The sequence below is a fragment of the Manacus candei genome, unplaced genomic scaffold, assembly GCF_025592945.1.
Source record: "Manacus candei isolate 608988 ecotype Guabito, Panama unplaced genomic scaffold, ASM2559294v1 h1tg000014l, whole genome shotgun sequence".
Classification (NCBI taxonomy): Eukaryota; Metazoa; Chordata; class Aves; order Passeriformes; family Pipridae; genus Manacus; species Manacus candei.
In genome coordinates, this window is record NW_026138062.1 from 74,411,981 (window position 1) to 74,430,383 (window position 18,403).

Sequence of the window (18,403 nt, forward strand, 5' to 3'; positions counted from 1 at the left end):
CACGGTCACAATCCTGGGGTGTGATGAAAGCAATGAGGAAGTAGAGGAAGAAACTGATGGAGAAAGGAAAGGAACAAAAAAAAAAAGAGGAAAAGAAAATAGGATTCATGTTTTTTTAGGGTCTTCTGAAAATCTCAGGCTAGACACCAACAACGCCCCATTCGGTGCGGGGAACTGGAAACTCACAATCTCCCAGTAGGACCTGGGAGGTCCTACGTGCACAGACACCTTATGAAGGGAGATCACAATTCATTCTTTTCTCACTCTCCTCCTGGGGAAAGGCAGTAGCCTGGTCACACCCCAACCAGTAAGCCCTCCTGTTATGGAAAAAAGCAAGGTGGAGAACAGACAGCTGATTACAGGGAACCGCCACTGCAAAACGAGAAGTGGCATAAGGGCAAAGTGACACACAGTGTTCTGCTGTCTTGGGAATGTCTCTGGTTTTTGCTCCACAATTTCATTGATAACACAGTGGGGATGAGTGGAATCAGCTCATTTATGCGAAATGACGTGTCGTACACTCCTAACTCCTTCATGACATCTTTCCAGGGGCACTTCCAGGACTTCCCTGGGATGGCTGCTTCAGCAAGCAAGAGACACTGTACTTCCCAGAGAGGTGGGTGATGTAGAGGGGGCAGATCACAGCTTTCCCTTCCCTGACCACCTCTCAGCTGTCTTGGGACTTTGCAGACAGAAATGAGGAGTGGGGACTGGTGGCAAGCAGCACGCTGTGGCCTGCTGCGCTTCCAGAAACAGACACCTGGAGCAAGCAAGGATAAGGCAGGCTTCCTCATGAAGTACCAATGCTCTGCCTCAGCAGCACACATGGAGTGCAGGCTGCTCTTACGAGACAGTGCTTGCCTCCCTGCCTCTCCCTTTGCACAAAGGAAGGCTCTGTCCCAGCTTGTGGGGGCCATATTCCATATTTAGCTCCTTCATCAGCCCACCTTTACCAGTGCTGTCCGCTGCCACGGAAATCACTAGCAGAGCAGATTTCTCCTTTCCTGGCAGCCAGCTCCCAACCTCATTAAACTTGTCATTCCCATCTCATGTGCACAGCACAGAGGGAAAAGAGACAAGGCTCTCCGTGCCTGCCAGGATACAGGCACTGAGTAAAATTAAACTGTGTGCAAGACATAAAAATGCTTTCCTAGGCAGGGACACACCGGTTCTCTCTCAGTAGGTCGCTAGTCGACACTCTTGCTACATGATGCTCTTGAGGATAATGAAACCTAGCTGGATACAGTGGCCCTCTAGACTGTGGGGGATGGACAGCCTTCATGTGGGGGACACTGAAATGCACACCAGCCCAACCTAAAGGAATGAGGGTCACATCAAAGGAGGGAAAATGCTCCTTTTGTGCAGGGATGTGCAAGCATGAGGATGCAAGGAGAGGGTGACAAGGCTGCAGTGGAAAGAAGAGCAGAGGATCCTTGTTGCCCCAGAAAAGCTCGCCAAGCGCACAGGAGTCGATGCCAAGAGGGCCCCACTGGCAGAAGCACGTGGTACCTGGCTGCTTGACGGTGACCTCTGTCCGCCCCGACACCTCCTCTGCCAGCTTGTACCAGGCGTGGTTGGGGCTGAGCAGCCACTCCTCCACGTGGCAGTAGTAGCTGCCGCTGTCTCGGACCTCCGCCCGCTGCACCGTCAGGCTGAAGAGCCCCCCGGACGCGGAGCGCTCGAACTGCAGCCGGCCCCGCAGCCCCTCCTCCTCCGCATAGGTGCCGTACTCGAAGGCCGAGCTGTGCGTGGTCTTCAGGATGAGCTTGCCATCGGCGTCCGAGGGCTTGTGGACGTACCACAGCACGGCAAAGTGCGAGTCGGGGCTGGTCTGGGACTTCACAGAGCAGTTGAGGGGGATGGGCCGGTTCTCCACCAGGGTGATGCTCCGCTTCGACTTGCTCACCTGCAGCTTGGTCACTGTGAGGGAGAAAGGGCGGAGGATGGGTCATTAACACAGAAAAGAAACTCACCTGATTTGGGACAGGCCAGTGAGTACCTCCAAAACTGCAGGCGTGGCTGCTCTGGCCAGGGTACCCCCAAAACTGCAGGCACGGCTGCTCTTGCCAGGGTCCCGCCTGCCTTTAAGACAAAGGCATTCATTTAGATATTCTTCTACCAAATCTTCTCTCCTCTTTCTCTCCTACTCTACTCCTGGATCCTCCCACTGTATCCCTCAGCAAGAGGCTGCTTTTTCACAGTTTGACCTTTAAAAGAGTCTCTTTCTTAACTCACAGTGGTCTCAGGCACCAAACATAGCAAGAACACTACACCCAAACTCAGTGGTTTTTCTGATGGGGAAATCATACCATTTGCACCTCAGGGCAATGAACTGTAGACCAGTTCCAGAGAAAACCATTTCCATGACGAGTGAATTAACAAGACTCTACTGCTGTCACATGCCAGCCACCTCGGTGAGACACAACCCCCACACATGCAATACCTACGGGAGCAAACACAGGCACAACTGGAAAAGAAGAAAGAACACCAGACTGTAAGGGATCAGCAGGGAGCAAGCTCTGCTCCCACATCCAGGAGATCTGGCTCCAGGTCCACCACAGACTGCACAGCCTGGGACAAGTCACAGGTATGTCACCTCCCTTGGCTTCTCTAGCACAACTGCAGCTGCCACGCAGGTAGCGAAGCGGTCACACAGCGCCGAGGATGACACAGTAATGTCATGAGCTCTTGTCCCTGCACGGAGAGAGACACAGGGGTTTCCACTTCCTCTCTCCCTGCAGGATCAGAAGCCAGAGCCTCCGCTGCAGTGTGTGCTCAGGCTGTGCTTGTCACCCAAGCCTTGGCCCAAGGCGCTCCCTCCTGTGAAGCGCCCTCCTGTGACACTTGTGCTTGCTGTGCCCTGGAGCCCTGCCGGACACAGACAGGGGAGAGGGGCAACCCAGCCAGGCAGAAACACCACTCCTCCCAGCAGCTCTGCCACCACGATCCTCCCCTCCTTTGCCTCTCCTCACAGGGCAGCTCCCCTGTGGAAGGGGAAAGGCTGTCTTGCTGCCAGGCGAAGGGATTCTGCTGGCAAGCAGCAAATCTCTTAACAAAACCTAACTGAGAGCACAGGGCACAAGTGGCACGACAAGAGTGTGGCCCCACAGGCACGAACAACGGAAGGCTGCCAGGGGAGCTGTGCCCATCCACACCCTGGAAACACATCCCACGCATCCTGCTTTTGCGAGAAAGCAACGTTGTCTCCTCTCCCTTACCGAGGCATGGGCTCCTTGCTTTCCATCACGCTTTGCTTCCAGCTTCCCTTGGGCACCAGGGTCTCGGATGCCTGTCGGCACAAGTGATGAGTGATGGTGCCAAGGGAGAGAACGGGCACAGGCAAACAACTTCAAATGGGAGGAACTCCCACCACAGCGACACTTTCTGCTCCAACACAGCATCTGAGACAGGCATCCTGGTACCGCATCAGACGTTCCCCTGGAGCCTGGATTGCCCCTGGCTTTAATCAGTATGCTAATAAAGACTCCATGGCTGTGGTATGGCATGCAGACATTGGAGGAAGGGAAGGAGGGAAATCGTCCCTTGTTTTACCTCCCTAAGGACTGCAACCTAATGGAAAGATTCAGCATCACCCTGTTGTATTTCTGCCACACCCCAGACACTTCTTCCCTTTTGTTTCGCTTTAGGATGGCAGCTTTAGCCACCACACCCACACTCATCCCACCTTTTTGGCTCACCATTGGTTAAGAACAGTTGTTTTGAGCATTAATCAATTTTCCAAGTCCCTGGGAGATGAACCAATAAAGGGGGAAGGTGATTCTCAGCAGTTTCCTTTCTCCCCCAGCCCCCTTTCCAAACAGTTTATTTTTAATTGGTACTGGATTATTTTCTGCAACCGTTACTAAGGAAACCTCTGTTACTATAGCAACTGTGTATGTTAAGTCAGTAGCCCTATATCTATTAAAATGCAGTATATACACACGCCATGTGTGTGGTGGGGTTGCTCAATATCAACACACCCACACAGACAAAGCCAGGGTCTGCACAGAGCAGAGCTGCTGAGATGCAAGCACCCCTCAGTGCTCTTCTCACATCGTGGCACCTCCAGGAGATGAGAACAAGGAGGATGGGCACAGAGTAATTCTGAGCCTGGTGTTTGGGGTAACAGACCTGCACCTTGCACGTGACAGATGTATTTCACCGAAGCAGCAAGGGCTTGTTCCCAGACCATAATCACAGCAATTCTCACTGTGCAGAAACAGCACAGACCCCCTAGGTCATCCAAAGACCCTTAGACGGCCCCTGTGCAGTTCTCCCCACTTCCATTCAACCTTTGGGAAGAGGTCTTCTTTTGTGGGGGTGAGAGTGATGGGGAAGCAATCTTCTTAACTCTGGCAAGAACGAGATCTTAAATTCCACGTGCGCACCTCAGCTCTCCAAGCCATCCCTGGCAGCCACTGCAGCCAGCAGTCAGGAATTTGCCCACAAATTGCACTGAGTCCCCCAGATACTGATGAGATGATCACTTCTGCTGCTGCTACCAGTCCAGCCAGCCCTGGCAGGGAATGACAGGCTTTCCCTTTGCTGGTCTACACATACTTGCACAGGTTCGCAACACCGTATGCAGAGTCTCCTCTAGATTAGAGGTATCAGCGATATGTAATGACACCCCTGCCAATGCACTTTTCACCAAACATGACTTATTTTCCTAACTCAGGCACACCACGGAAGACGCAGGTTTAGGTTTTGTTTCCCCTCCCACAGAACAAGAGAGGACATTCTCAGTCTTTTCCGATCTGTGAACGCCAAATGCTTCCAGATCCAGGTGCTGGCTCCTGCATAGTGTACATGCACCCACCTCTTCTTCATTACCTTTTGCAGATCCTATAGGAATAATTCACGGCTTTTACAGACCACAGGCTGAAAACTACTATGTTGGAAGCACTGTGGCACACAGGTTTACCTTGGGGCAGCTTCGCCTTTGGGCTGTTGGCTGGTTCGTTTGCTTGTGCAGGGGAGAGATCCTCTGCCCGCAGTCTGGTTAAGACATGGGAAGCTTTGTGGTGCAACCCACACTTCTGCTATCCCACAGGAACGACCATCAGCCACCATTCACAGACATGCAAATTAATCCAAAAGGCTCATTTTGCATTTGGGAAAAAATATTTAAAAGAGGGGAAAAAATAATCCTGAAGTTAGTGGTCCAGGGTGATGAGAACAGTCCAGTACAATGCCAGGAGTCCATCTCTCCCCATTCTGGTGATAACTCTACTCCAGTCTCTCTGTGCCCTGTGCAGCTTGCCAGGTCATGTTTAAAGATGCTGCCATGACATGGAAATGATTGTAAACGAGTGAGATTGCAAGAAGTCTGACACCCCAGGCACTGAGCCAGCTAAACCTCACCTACCTGACACAGGGGAAACTCCCTTTCCTGGCTTGAGGATTTGCCTGGGCAGAGAGCCAGTAAAGGGCTTGGCCTTCAAATACAGAGTTGATCCAGGCTGCCCCAGGGGCTGGGGTTTCGGTGACCCATGGCAGGGCTGCTCCAGCTCTCTGTCAAGCAGCAGAGGTGGTGGGGACAGCGGTGTGAACAGGCAGGGTTACGCGGCGTTTTCTGCTGTGCTGTCAAGAGGCTGATGTTCTCTTAACAGCCTCTGGAACATCTGCTTAGTGAGGGAAACAGGTGCGTGTGTCTAGGTGAAGTTATCGTTCATATCATCTGCAAACCGTAATGCTGTTGCCACAATGTCTCCTGGCTCCCTGGAGAGTGCCAGTAAAGAGGATATCGTACCTTGATGTACTGTAATTGGCCCTGCATATGCTATTAAGGCTTTCAGTTTACACCGGCAACAAGTCATGGTTACAACCCTCTTAGTTTCTTTAAGCCAGGGTTTCCCAGCCCCTGTGAAGCCACGGAAAACGCGTGAGGAACATGTGTAGGTGCCAAACCCTGCAGTGGTGCTCAGGCAGGGTCCTAGCAGGCAGCACCAGGACAGGAGCTCTCTGAGGGCATCCTAAAGCAACTGCTGGAGCAGCTCAGGAGGTTCAATGGGTGATGACTCCAGAGCCTGATCAGGACATGGGGGATGGCTGTTACACGCTTGTTGGGGTGGAGAGGCTGGCAAAGATGTTTGGTGTCCACAGCAAGCCCATACACTTACTTAGACACTTCACCTCACAGACAGTCCTCCAGCACAGTCCCCTTGCACTAATTCCCAGGCTGAGAAAAATGTCCTCACTCACAGATACCCTTTGTCTCAGGATGCCTGTGGCATCTTCTGGTCCTCAAAGTTTGCACCTGTGGCTGGGGGGCCAGGTCAGTCACACCTTACAACCACAGCAGGCTATGACACAGATAGGTCCTCCACAAGCTGATATTTAGTAGGGGTTTTCCACACACCATCAAGCAGGCAATCATTCTCCTCCAGTTGAGCATGTCGTAAGCACAGTTATACAAATATTTGGGGGAAGGGAAAAGCAGTCATCAGAGGAGGAGGACAGAGACAGTGATGTGATTCACAGCTTTTCTGCTGACTTGCTGCCATACTGAAGCCACTCGTCTCCCTCTCCTCTGTTTCCTAATCATCAAGCTGGGGTTGCAACACTTACCTTTAGCAAAGTGGTTTGCAACCTGTACCTAAAAATGCTGTGATGAAAAGATGCCCCATCTCAGACTCCTTACATCATCTTGCCTTGTAGGCAGCAAGAAAATAAAACAGCAGGAGTTTACTTGCCACCTGGGAGCCACTATTACCAAACCACGGGAATGGCAACGTTTAATTGCAGCTGAAGATACCGTTCCGAGCCCCATACATAACCCCAGGATGCTACCCTGCAGGGAAGGACAGGGGCAGTCAGGGAAGCAGTGAGCTCCACATGAGCCAGCAGCCATGGCACAGAGGGAGTGGGCAGGAGGATGGCCACTACCAGCCCACAGAGCCACCAGGGAGCCCTGTCACCACAGTGGGGAGGCAGCGTTCCACTTTGGAGGCTGCTGCCCTCTGGGGAGAGCTCCTCCAGAAGACACTCTCGCCTGGAGAGAACTGATGAAGTGTTGCAAAAAGTTTTCCCGGGGAACGTCCTACTTTTAAAAGCCTCCATTGGGATTTCACTGTGCTGAGGTGTGTGCGCAGGGGGGAGCAGAAACGAGGCCAATCCAACCTGAACCCAGCCCTGGTTTAACACCATGCACTGGGTTTAGCAGGCTGATCAGGAGAGACTCCTTTCCAGAAGCACAGCCCCAAGGTGACTTCCTGCAAGGAACCTACCTCTCCCCAGCACCCTCAGTGTACAGCCCTGAAGGGCGCTGGCCAGGCTTTTGGTTCAAACTCAGTCATCCCTCCAGCCTGTGATCACAAACCAGAGGTGCCTCATCATTTCCTCACTATGGCCCAGAAAGCACTTGGTGTCAGAATTCCCCTCTGGGGGATGTTTGCCTGGGATTCAAGAGACCAGTGTGCAGGTCACTGCCACAGGCTTAGACATGTACTAATGCTCAGTCCTCTGCCAGCCCTTCTCCCTTCCACAAAGCACGGCTGAAGAGCCTCCTCCACCTCTGCAGACACTGCAAGGGCTCCTGCATCAGTGACCGTGGGGAACTGGGGCAATGGGAGTCAAGCAAGCACACACCAGCCCTCTGACTCAGCACGGTGAGAGCTGGGTGACTCACGTTTGTTAGGTTATTTGAAAGCAAACCGGTGTTCAAAAGGGAAAGATGTGCAAGCCCTTTCAGGGAAGAGGCATCAGAGGAAAGGCATTTGCAGAGGGAAGAAGACGAGGCACTCCTTGGAGGACTGTGCTCATTAGGTTTAACCGCAGCACAGAAGGAATCACTGCAAAGACAAAGACGTCCAGCAACAGGGCAACCTCCCCAGAGATGCCAGGAACATGGCAGCACAGCTCCTGACTCTCGCTATTCTCTTTTAACAGAACACAATTCCTCCTGAAACTGGATTAGTGGGATTGCAAATTGCATTAGCCAACCTGGGAGGCTGCTGGTGCAACAGGAGCAGGAGAAAGGGAAATAGCATTAGACTTTGCCTGCCATTATTACTGCCATTATTAACTTGTCACTTTACTGTAGTGTTCCTATAACAATGAATTATTGCCTGCAAACAGGCTGACATGATTGAATTACTGGGAGAGCAGCTCCACGGGAAGGAAAGACAACATTAACCCTTTCCTGAGGAAGACTCAGCTGCTGCCCCCTCCCAAGCAAGCAGACAAAAGAAGCTTTGACTTTGAACACCTCCAAGTGACCTGCATTTCAACATGTTCAGCAAGCTGCTGCAAGGTCCACAGCCCAGCAGGCAGCCCAGACATTCCCCAAACTCCCAGCCTGCTGCTGCAGCAAGATGAGCTGGGTACTCAAACAGCTGTGCATGTCCATGCTGACCATCACCCACCAACATCCAGCCCCAGGCACAGGTACGGGCTCTGAAGGACACTGCACTACTGCAGCTTGGGAAGCACAGCTTGGTGCACTCAAAATACTGCACAGGGAGCTGTGGCAAAGCAGAACAGGCATCTTCCCTCAAACCCTGTGGTGGGACCCACTTGCTCATCTGCACCCCTGCCAGCTGCAGCCCCACAGAAGGTGAGAACCACAAGCAGCCTAATGCCCTCCCCCTCCCCGAAATCAGCACAGTCAGCCTGCAGACCCACCAAACACAGAGGCAGTGGGTCAAATCCATCGCTGCACGCCTCATGCCGTGGCACAAAGACTGCAGGCAGTGACAAGGACATCTGCTCAGCTAGGGAACAGCCTGGGATTACCAGCCATGCCATGCCTGAGCCTGTGGAGCAGCCAGTAAACTAGCAGGTAACCAAGTGAGGCCTTGGGGAGGAATGCATATGTGACCCAGAAAGTCTCTTTAAAGCCCAGAAGCCATACATCTGTCAGCATATACAGAAAAGGCTGTGTGTGTAGCTGCAAGGAGGGAGAAAGCTGGGAAACCCACAGCCTCCCAGGTCCAGCCATGGATAAGCCAGAGACCACCAGTTGGGATGTGCCACTGGCCTGGAAAAAGCAAGACCTTCCCCAAGAAACTGAAACCACATCTCTGTAAAGGACAGCAAGAAACAAACATACCCCAAAGCAAAATGCCCCACAAACCTAAAATCAGAAACCCTCCTGCAAAACCCTAAAAGGCACATAAAAGTTCTGCAAAAGAGAGAGGAGGGGAGGGAGGAATAAAAGATTCCCAGCGTGAGTTGTGCCTGCTGTCAGAAAACAATATACGGCTCACTGATCACTTGTAAATTAAAATATGGAGATAGGATCACTGGAAGATAAATTCAGTACCAAGCTACAGCCACTGAGGATAAAGAAAGAAAAAAATAACATACCAACATGTTTAATCAACTCCTTGTCAGAAAGATTTCAAACAAAGGAGCACTCCCTCAATTAGGGGGAAAAAAAGTAATTAAATGTACCCAAAGAGCAAGTTGTAACACACACAGAGAGCAGCACCACACACCAACTCCCATACCTTCTGGAGGCTGGCTGTGAACGGCTTGGATTTCCTAACAGGGTGTCACAAAAACACTCGACAATTTTGTGTAGGCGCACGCCAAGAGTACAACTGCACGACTGCTGAAAGGCTGACTGCTGGGCAGGGAGGGATGAGCTGCTGAGGGCGGTGTGAAATGTCATCTTCTTGCCACGCAGAGAGCAAGGTCTCCAGACGGACCTCAGGCAGGATCGGGAGATCTTTCGGATGCTGCCCGCACCGGCCCTGCCAGCCCCGGGTTGTCAGCGCTGCCCTCCGTGCAAAGAGAAAGTCCTCTGAGAAGGACCCAGCTGAATCCACCCAAGCACTACCTCATTCCACTCACCTTCAACTACTCCTTTCCACTGGGCCAATTTTCTGCAGGTTTACTGAACTGAGCTGGCACAGAGTGGGACTGATGCTGGCACAAGGAATGGGACAGGACCCTGCAGCCAGCACCACGCATCAGGGATGAGGATCACCTCCTCCTGTGCAACCAAGGGCTACATCAGCTCCACCTGCACCCTGAATGCTCATGGTGCTGCTGCCTCCATAACTCGCAAATTTGACTGCTGTGCAGAACAGTCGAGTGAGACAAGCCATCTGTTGCTTAACAAATTGTCTTGAATGTCTTAAGAACCAAGGAAGTATTTCAGTAGGATGGGCTACAGATCCCTGCTTCTCTGTTATATGCAACTATAGGAATTTTCTTTACTAGCATCCCAAATGCCTATTTAAGAAAGTAAGATGGCCCTGAGAGACAGCTTTTATGTATACATGTTAAAATAAAACACCCTGAGCCATAGGGTCAGCATATTTGGGGCCTGCCATTTTGCTGTAAGGAAGCAGATCTCAGGTTCAGCAAACCCAGGAATTCAGTCTTCAACCAATGCCAGAACAAGCAGAAATACCAAAATAATCAGCCCCTTATGACTCAAAGTTCTGAAAAAGCATATACATTCATATGTTCTGCTGACACATCGGTATTAATCTCCCAAGGTAAAAGTCACCATGGCAAGAAATGGCCCCAAGGCCACTCACCTTGTGAACACCAGTGGGGCAGATGAGGGGCTGAGGCTCCATGCCTGGCCTGGGGAAGGAGAACGGTGGCCAACACTTTGCTGGAAACCCACTGATCACCAGTGCTCCCTGTCCCCCAAGGGCTGCCCCTGCTGACTCTGCTTTTCAAGTCTTCAAGGACATGAGGGATGTACAAAAGCTTTAGAGCTGGACACCACCTAAGTACTGTTCACTGCAGAGTGTTTCAGTCCAAGGAAAGCAAATAGAGAATCGATGAGAGGCTAAAGTGTGTGGAGAGAAGCTGTTCAAGACAACATCAAAGAAGCTGCATGTGCACAGACTGCAAACAGGCCGACACCGTGGTTTTGTATATGCATGCTGCAAACGGGAGAGGAAAACCGCTCAGGAGATATCAAAGACAGAAGCAGAGAGTGCTTTGAAATGGGAGGGAAAATATTGGTCCTAAAAAAGTAACCATGAAGAGAGTTAATTTGAACAGAGCAGCATATTCTGAACATGGTCCAGGCCTCCTGGCCTTATCAGTCTTGTTGGGGGCTGAAAAGCAAGACTGCCTGCAGTAAGATCAGTGGGCACACACAGAGTACACCGAGTCGGGTTAGGGTCCCACCAAGAGCAAGGATGCCTTCCCACACTCTTGTGAAATGCATCCAAGATGCTTCATACATTAAAAGTTTAACTTCTCAGGTCACGGCTTTGGGTGTATTTTTCAGGCTGAAGCCCCAAGGGAAACCCTGAATGTAACCAACTGCAATCTACAAGCTTGGCTCTGACAGAAACATTTCACAGGCAAACCTGCAGAGGAGGCACGTATCACTGCTCCCAGATGGAAAACCAAAGGCAGGGGATGGTCAATCATAGCTCTGACCCCACAAGGCCAGTGTCACCATCCCCAGTACAGGTCAGGAATGCAGCAGCACATCCAGGACCAGCCCCCTCCCCTGCAGCTTGCACTGATGGACTCTTTTTGATGTGGCATCTTTTCTGTGGGGTCAAGATGGCATTTTCTCTGGGTACTTCAGCTCTGCTGACACAGTGCTGACACCATCCTCACATGGATCAGTCACCCACAGGCAAACCCCACAGTGGCAGTGAGAAGAGGAGGTTCTCAGGTGTGTGTGACAGTGATGGTACATGGGGGAAAGGGGATGTCTGGAGCAGGGGGTGATGGCCAAGTGTGGAGAAACAGCACCCCGGGGTGCTGGCCTGGGATAAGTAACTGTGCCAAGGAGATGACAGCAAATCTAAGTGGGAAATCTGTCCCAGAGGGCCTGGCAAGTGTGGGGACAGAGCTCCCCAGAGCAAATGGGTAGGGGGTAGGAGACTACCAGGGGTATGAGGTGGAAGAATCAAACCCACCTCTGCGACCTGGAAAAGAAAATGGGCTCCAGCTGGGTCACTAATGCAGGTCTATGCAAGGGGACAGCCCTGGGTCACGCAACACTGCGCCCCTACATTTTATGTGTTCGGTGTGCTGGAAGCTGACAGAAAAGGCAGAACAGCAGGTTCTGCTCTCAGGTATGACCCCACTGGTAGTGAAGGGAAAGGAACAAATCCCTGAGCACACTGAGGAGACTGCTCTGAACCACAGTCCCAGCTGCTGATGAACAGCCTCATCTCTCCTGAGCACTTCTCAAACTCCTTCATCACTCAAGCAGGAGCACAACTCTTTGCCAGATGGAGCAGGCGGCTGTAAAGCAGGGAAGCAGTGCTATTCTGCAGAGCAAAACCACTCTGGGATCAAGCAAGCAGCAAACTTAAGTTTCCAGACTTCATTTCTGTAAGGAAGTTTCCAGCTCATTAACTTTCCTTGTTTAACTTTATTGCTGGATGCTGCCAGAAGCAAGAAGTGTCAGGTTTTTAAGAAGGCACTTTGTGGCCCTTGAAAACACTTGTTTGAGCCTCCATTCTGGAGTCTGGTCAGCACCCCACTGGCCACCCATCATAGAAAAGGCATCTTTCACATCTATCCATCAGAGGATTCCTCACACACAGATATTACTAAGAAATGAAACAGAAGAGAGGCAATAATGGTAATACCTGATTTTCATCCATTGGAAAAAGCCTCTCCTTATACTCCACAAGTGTCTTGGTAATTGTTTGAAAATCGAGACTCCTCTCTCAGCATTAAGTGTGCCATAAAGCAGTCTCCTTGTCCAGTTCTCCTCTGCTTTGTCTCCTCCTCTTCCTCCCAGCATCCCCATTCTGCACAGTCACAACAATCCCCTGCTTAGTTGATCGCTGGTAAGACCAAGAAGAGTCTTCTTGGTCTTCAAAGAGAAGGAAGAGTGCAATACTGAACAGTCTCTCTGGCTGCCGGGGATGGGCTTGAAGGAGGAGGTAAGGGTCCTCCACTCTCTGCTTGTTAGGTTTCTCTGGCCATTGCTAGCTCAGCACAGCCAGCCCCTGCTGTTTCTTGTGGACAGCAAGAGAGTGGCAGAGCACTCTGCACTCACCTGAGTGCAGGGTTTCAGAGGAAGCACAGCTCTGGCTCACTCCACCCTCAAAGCAAGGTTCGGGCAGAAGCCACCTCCACCTTCTCCAAGGCCAGCTTGAGGAGCCTCTACCCTCCCCCTTCATGATGTTTTCAACTTGACAGCTCTTAATAAACCAAACTTTAAGAAGCGGCCCCTGGAGAGCCCCTGGAAGCTAATTAATGCTCTAATGAAGAGCATGACTGCCTTATTTGCTTGATGGCTCCCAGGTCAATCAATCTGCTGTAGACAGGCTTGCAAAAAAGCAGCGAGGAGCCCAGCACCCCTGGCGTCTGCTCAGTTATCATCCCCTGCCATCCCTCCCCATCCCTCCTCCCATGTTCATTACTGTCAAAAACCCAGCAGCAAGAGGACAGATTTATAGAGGCGACTGCAGCTTCTCCCTGTGCACCCAATCCAGGATTAGTCACAGAGGAACTGGACGAGGGACAACGCAGGGATGGAGGGATGGGAAGATGCATGGGGAGGTGGGTGTGCTGAGGTCTGGGCCCGAGGATGAAAGGGAGGAGAAGGTGCTCTGGGGGTGGAGGTGTTGCCACAACCCCCTTACTTGTGTGAAAGCCCTGCTTTTTCATTCTGCTGTTGCCACAGAGACTCCCCAGTGCTCAGACTCCAGCCCCTCTCAAAGTTCTGCCGAGTCACCCCCTCACTTGTGCTGCAGGGAATGGCAAGTGTGGTAATGCACACGAGGACAGTGACAGTTTAATACACCAGCACAAATCTGCTGAAGTCTCCTTGCCAAAAGAGAGCCCTACCCAGACACCCTGGCCTGGCCAGATTGCAGCACAGCCCCCATCGTGCACTGTGCTGCCAGAGACTGTCTGCTGCCCTTGTCTGAGCCCTGCAGACCAGAGGGACATGCACTGCTCCCAGACAGCACCTGCTGTCTCAGCCACTCCATCCTGGAAAACCTGGCAGGGAGAAGCAAGATCCAAGGAGGAGATGGGAACAGAGCCTGCCTGACAGCCCTGAGGTCTCCTCTAGACCCACATGCATCTATCTACCACCTTCCTCCCTCAGGCAGGACCTAGACAGAGCCCAAGTACTGTTTCCCCCCCATGCTGCTTGAGGAAGGAGGCAGAGAACAGTAAGGAGAGCTGGCATCCCAGCTCGAGCACTGAGAGCTCAGCCTGAACCCAAGTGATTCCAGGGTCACCTGCATTCAACAGGAACCACCTGTACCTCTGTTTCCCCTAAACCCCAAGAGACCTGTAAGTGCTAGGGAGTCACCACTCCTGTCCCCTCCACAGACAGGACACAGCTATCCTGACGGATCTCTTGCAGATCAGCCTGGTAAAGCTTGCACGGTGGATGCTCTTCTCCACCTGGAAAGAGTCAAGGCAATGTCTCTACAAGGGAAAATGGTGGTGAAACCTCAGGGGACAGGGATGGTGGCCTCTACTATCCCTGATGAAAGAACCAGGTTTACAGAGGCAGGCCAGATACCGCAGCAGAAGGGGAGCCCCAAACACGAGGATGCAGGAGGGGAGAAATCTCCACCCCTGCCCTTAGGGCTCACTCCAAGTTCAACCTGTGCTCCTGTGCATGGTCTCCTGCCAGCTTTGGTTTCGGGAAAGCAGCTGGCGTGAACCGAGATGTGCTTTTATTGTTCCTCCCCCCCTGCTGCAACATGAGCTCACCAAGAAAGAAACAACAGGCAGCTTGAGACATGGAAGTCAAAAGGAAAGCACGGCACTGGAAGGACATCAAACAGCCACAGGCAATCTAGCCAGTCCGGTCCACAATCATGTCCAACAGACCCTCACACCAGGCTGGATTTCTCCCCCAGCCCACAGAAGTTAAAACGCAGCACTCGCCCTAAAGCAGTGCAGGTGTCTGTCCCTGAAAAGCACACACAAATTACCTGGGCCTGTGCCCCTACCTGTGCACAACCCTCCCTCTACTTTGCAGCCCAAGGCATGCAGGCTTGTGTGACACTGAGGAGCAGGCCATGAAAGGGAGCTTCAGATGCCATTGCTGCTGCTGGTGAGTTTTCACGATACCTAAATTCTCTATAAGCTCTCACACATACAGCCAGAACTCTTTATAGGGCATTTCCTCACAATGCCAGTCCTTAGAACAGCTTCATGCCCAAAGGGTCAGGGATGTCACACTCAAAGGCTAAATGTGGCCAGATGTCATGCAAGACACTTGTGCCATCCTGCCTACAGACCTTGTATTCAGAGCTGTGTTAGTGCTGCCATTACCTCCCTTATTCCTTCCCTCCTTCAAGATCTATGTGTTTCGTTTCTCACACACTGCTGATTTCTTCCTGGGACCAGGAAAGGACTGCATTGTTTCAAGCTGCTGACATTCCCTCAGCATTACCTGTGGGCCCATTGGTGAAATTACTCTGCACCCACATTAATACATGCAATTTAAAACCAGCACTGCCAACTCCGCAGTTACCTCTCAGCACGGATGACATCTAGAAACACTATCCACTGCAGGAGTGCCAGGGAGAGACAGCCTGGGCACTGAAATGGCAAACCAACATTCCAGGAGAAGCTCCAGCAACCTATTCCTTGAGAATGTAGGATTTCATAGAGTAAGGTGATTAATGAAGCAATCAGGCAGCCACTATTTTACCTTTCTCACCTGAACACACTTTAAAGGCTGACATCTATTGATTGCCATGTCTGCAACTGGAACCTGTCAAATAGAAAGGTCACTCTGACAAATAGGGAGCAGGGGTTTAAGAGGAAACTAGAATCCCAACAATCTGGAAACACAATCTGGCTTCATCTGCCAAAAGACCCCCAGACAAGCCTTCTTTACAGCGTCCCTCAGTGGATCAGTAGTGGAGATAGCTCACCCCAAACTTATTGGCATATAGGTCAAGGCAGAAACCCAGGGGTAATGGCAAGGGAAAGGAGAAAGCTAGGACCAAGACATCAAATAGCAGCCTGGGGTTATCTCAGATTAAGGTGGATGTACAGGCACAGACAGTGCTCTCAGGTGCTCAGTCGTTCAGGTGTCCTGAATGACCCCTTCTGAAGAAGCCCTGGATACCAATCTGAAAACCAGTATCCCCTTCATCAGCACAGGTTTGACTGTGGGGGCTCTAGGACATTCATTCAGAAGTGTCTGAGGAAGGCATCTCCCACATCATCCTGGATCCTCTCTGGAGATTATCCAGGCAAACACCTGGCAATGACACAACACAACCTTCTGCAGCCTGCAAAACCGGAGAGAACCAGAGCAGTCACTGGTAGGACTGCCAACACTGCATTCATGTGGAACATCAACCATCCGCTCTCAGAGACTGCCTGGGACACGGAAACAAAACACAGAGAGTGCAACCACAGTGCTGGGAATGCTCTGAGGAGTCCCTCTTCTCTTCCATCCCCACTTGTGAGCCATAAAGCCTCAAACATTATGCAAGGCTCATTGAACTGACAGCTGAGATTTGTGTCGCAGTAGTTTGTTGAGCAGTTGGGAGACAGGGAAAGTAAAAACCATGGAGACCTAGATGACTTGTTCTGTTAAGGCATCACTTGATGGTTACTGCTCCAGTAAAGAAAAACTGGCTGCCAGAGCACAGTTTAAATGTCCTGCTTGCCACCCTGAGCTGTGACACACAGGCTCTCTTCTGGAAGCTGTTATCAAAGATTTCTCTTTCTGTCTTACACAAGGGCTGTGAAGAAGCATATTACTCCAGAGATCATATCCATTCACCACTGTTTCCTAGGGAAATAAGCTAAAATGATGAACATCACCAACTTGACCTTGCAAGCAGTAAAACATGTATTACAAGGCAGGATAATCAAGATAAATGGAGAAGATTAACCTGGAGATGAGGGCGAGGAAGAGAGAGGGAAGAAGGATGATGGTGAGCTCATGAGGTGCCTGGAGCTCACAGCAATCCCTGACTTTTCTAAAGACATGCTAAGGGTTGGGGAAGGTGGAGGAGAGTGTGGAAAGGGATCCTGATGGGAAAAACACAAAGCTCAAGCTAGAAGACAGACCCCACCAAGGAGTCCTTCTGCATAGGAACACAAAAGGAGGACTAACATGGACAAGCAAGGACCTGAGCCAATAGTCTTGAAGGTGTTAAAAGCCTCACTCCAAACATCAACTCCAGCAATAAGGCCAATAAACTGTACAGCTCAGTGACGGCCCAGAGCTACCCTGTGACCACATATCTTTGCACTCTTCATGCACAGTACAGGCACCACCAAAATACCAGTGACGAGGCCTACACAAGGCACCTCTCTCTCCACTGGTTGTGCAGGGAGCATAAGCACCTTGTAGGTTTTCTGACTCTCCCTGCCACACCAGGTGTTTGCTGCCTAGTTCTTGCACACCCTGTGTGGGTACCCATGGCCCTGGTGACTTATAGCCAAAAGGGCTCAATTTCTGGTGGGGACAAAAGTCAGGCTCTTTGATCACCATCAAAGTTGAAGGTGCCCCCAGCAGACTGAGAGCTGCAGCACCCTACTTATGGTGCATGTGCACGGGAAGGCTTTGGTGACAACATGCCTGTCTTCTTTGATCCTCCTTGTCCTGTTCCTCTCCTCTCTTTCCTAGGTTGGTCTGCCCTGATCAATGGAGGTGGCAACCTGAAAACCACCTCTGTCTCACAAGAACAGTCCAGAGACTGGACTGAGCTTCAGCCACCTCTCTTCCCAGAAGAAAACCCTATAAAGAGCATACAAGAGGCAAGGAGAGGACCCAGTTCCCCATCCAGAGACGGATAAAGGAACTCCAACATATCTGTGGCTGAAGAGCTGGGCAGTTCCACTTGAGCCAACCACAAGTGTGAGACGTCAGTCACAGCCACAAGAGCAGTCCTAACTCAGGAGAGACCAAGCCCTGGCACGTGCCCCATCCCCACAACAGCCTCCCCAGCCCTTCTCATGCACTCCTGGCACTCACCTGGCCGCAGGACCCTGATTTCCAGCAGGTTGGAGGTCCTGTCCGCCAGCCTCGTCCAGCTGCTGTTGTAGTTCTTCCTCCAGAGCTCAGCCACGCACTGGTACTTGCCGGCCTCCGTGTCGCTGGCCCGGCTGATGCTCAGGCGCACGTTGTTGGAGGACTCGGCCTTCTCGATGGCGGTGCGGGTCCGGAAACCCGCGTACCTGTCGCCCCACTGCACCCCGCCGTCGCGCGTGAAGGTCACCAGGTCGTGGAACTCGGTGCTGCCCGCCGGCTGGAAACGCCACGTCACCGACACCGGCACCCAGGACGGGTAGTGGGGCTTGATGATGCACTGGAGGTCGAAGGACTCGTTGTAGGTGACACCGGGGGTGCGGGAGATGGCTGTGACGGCAAAGCCGGCCTCTGCGGGGAGAGAGAAAGGGGCTTTGAGAGACGCCTGCCTGGTGTGGCCCTGCTGTTAGCATGCAAAAGCTAGAGCGTGGCCATCCAGCTGAAGGCCTGGAATAATCAGCTGCCCGTGCTTGTGCTGTGTTGGCT

At 51.7% G+C, this 18,403-nt stretch overlaps 1 protein-coding gene across 5 annotated transcripts in view; it reads right to left on the reverse strand.

Annotated features, from left to right (window-relative positions):
- The window catches only part of IGSF3 (immunoglobulin superfamily member 3), a 94,641-nt gene that overhangs the window by 8,388 nt on the left and 67,850 nt on the right, over positions 1–18,403 (reverse strand). For all 5 annotated transcript variants that reach the window (XM_051780258.1, XM_051780259.1, XM_051780257.1 and 2 more), the window contains 2 exons: positions 17,864–18,268; positions 1,510–1,920 (listed from right to left, as the gene is read on the reverse strand). In XM_051780258.1, the coding sequence (XP_051636218.1) occupies positions 1,510–1,920; positions 17,864–18,268 (816 nt within the window). The remainder of the gene's footprint in view (positions 1–1,509; positions 1,921–17,863; positions 18,269–18,403) is intronic.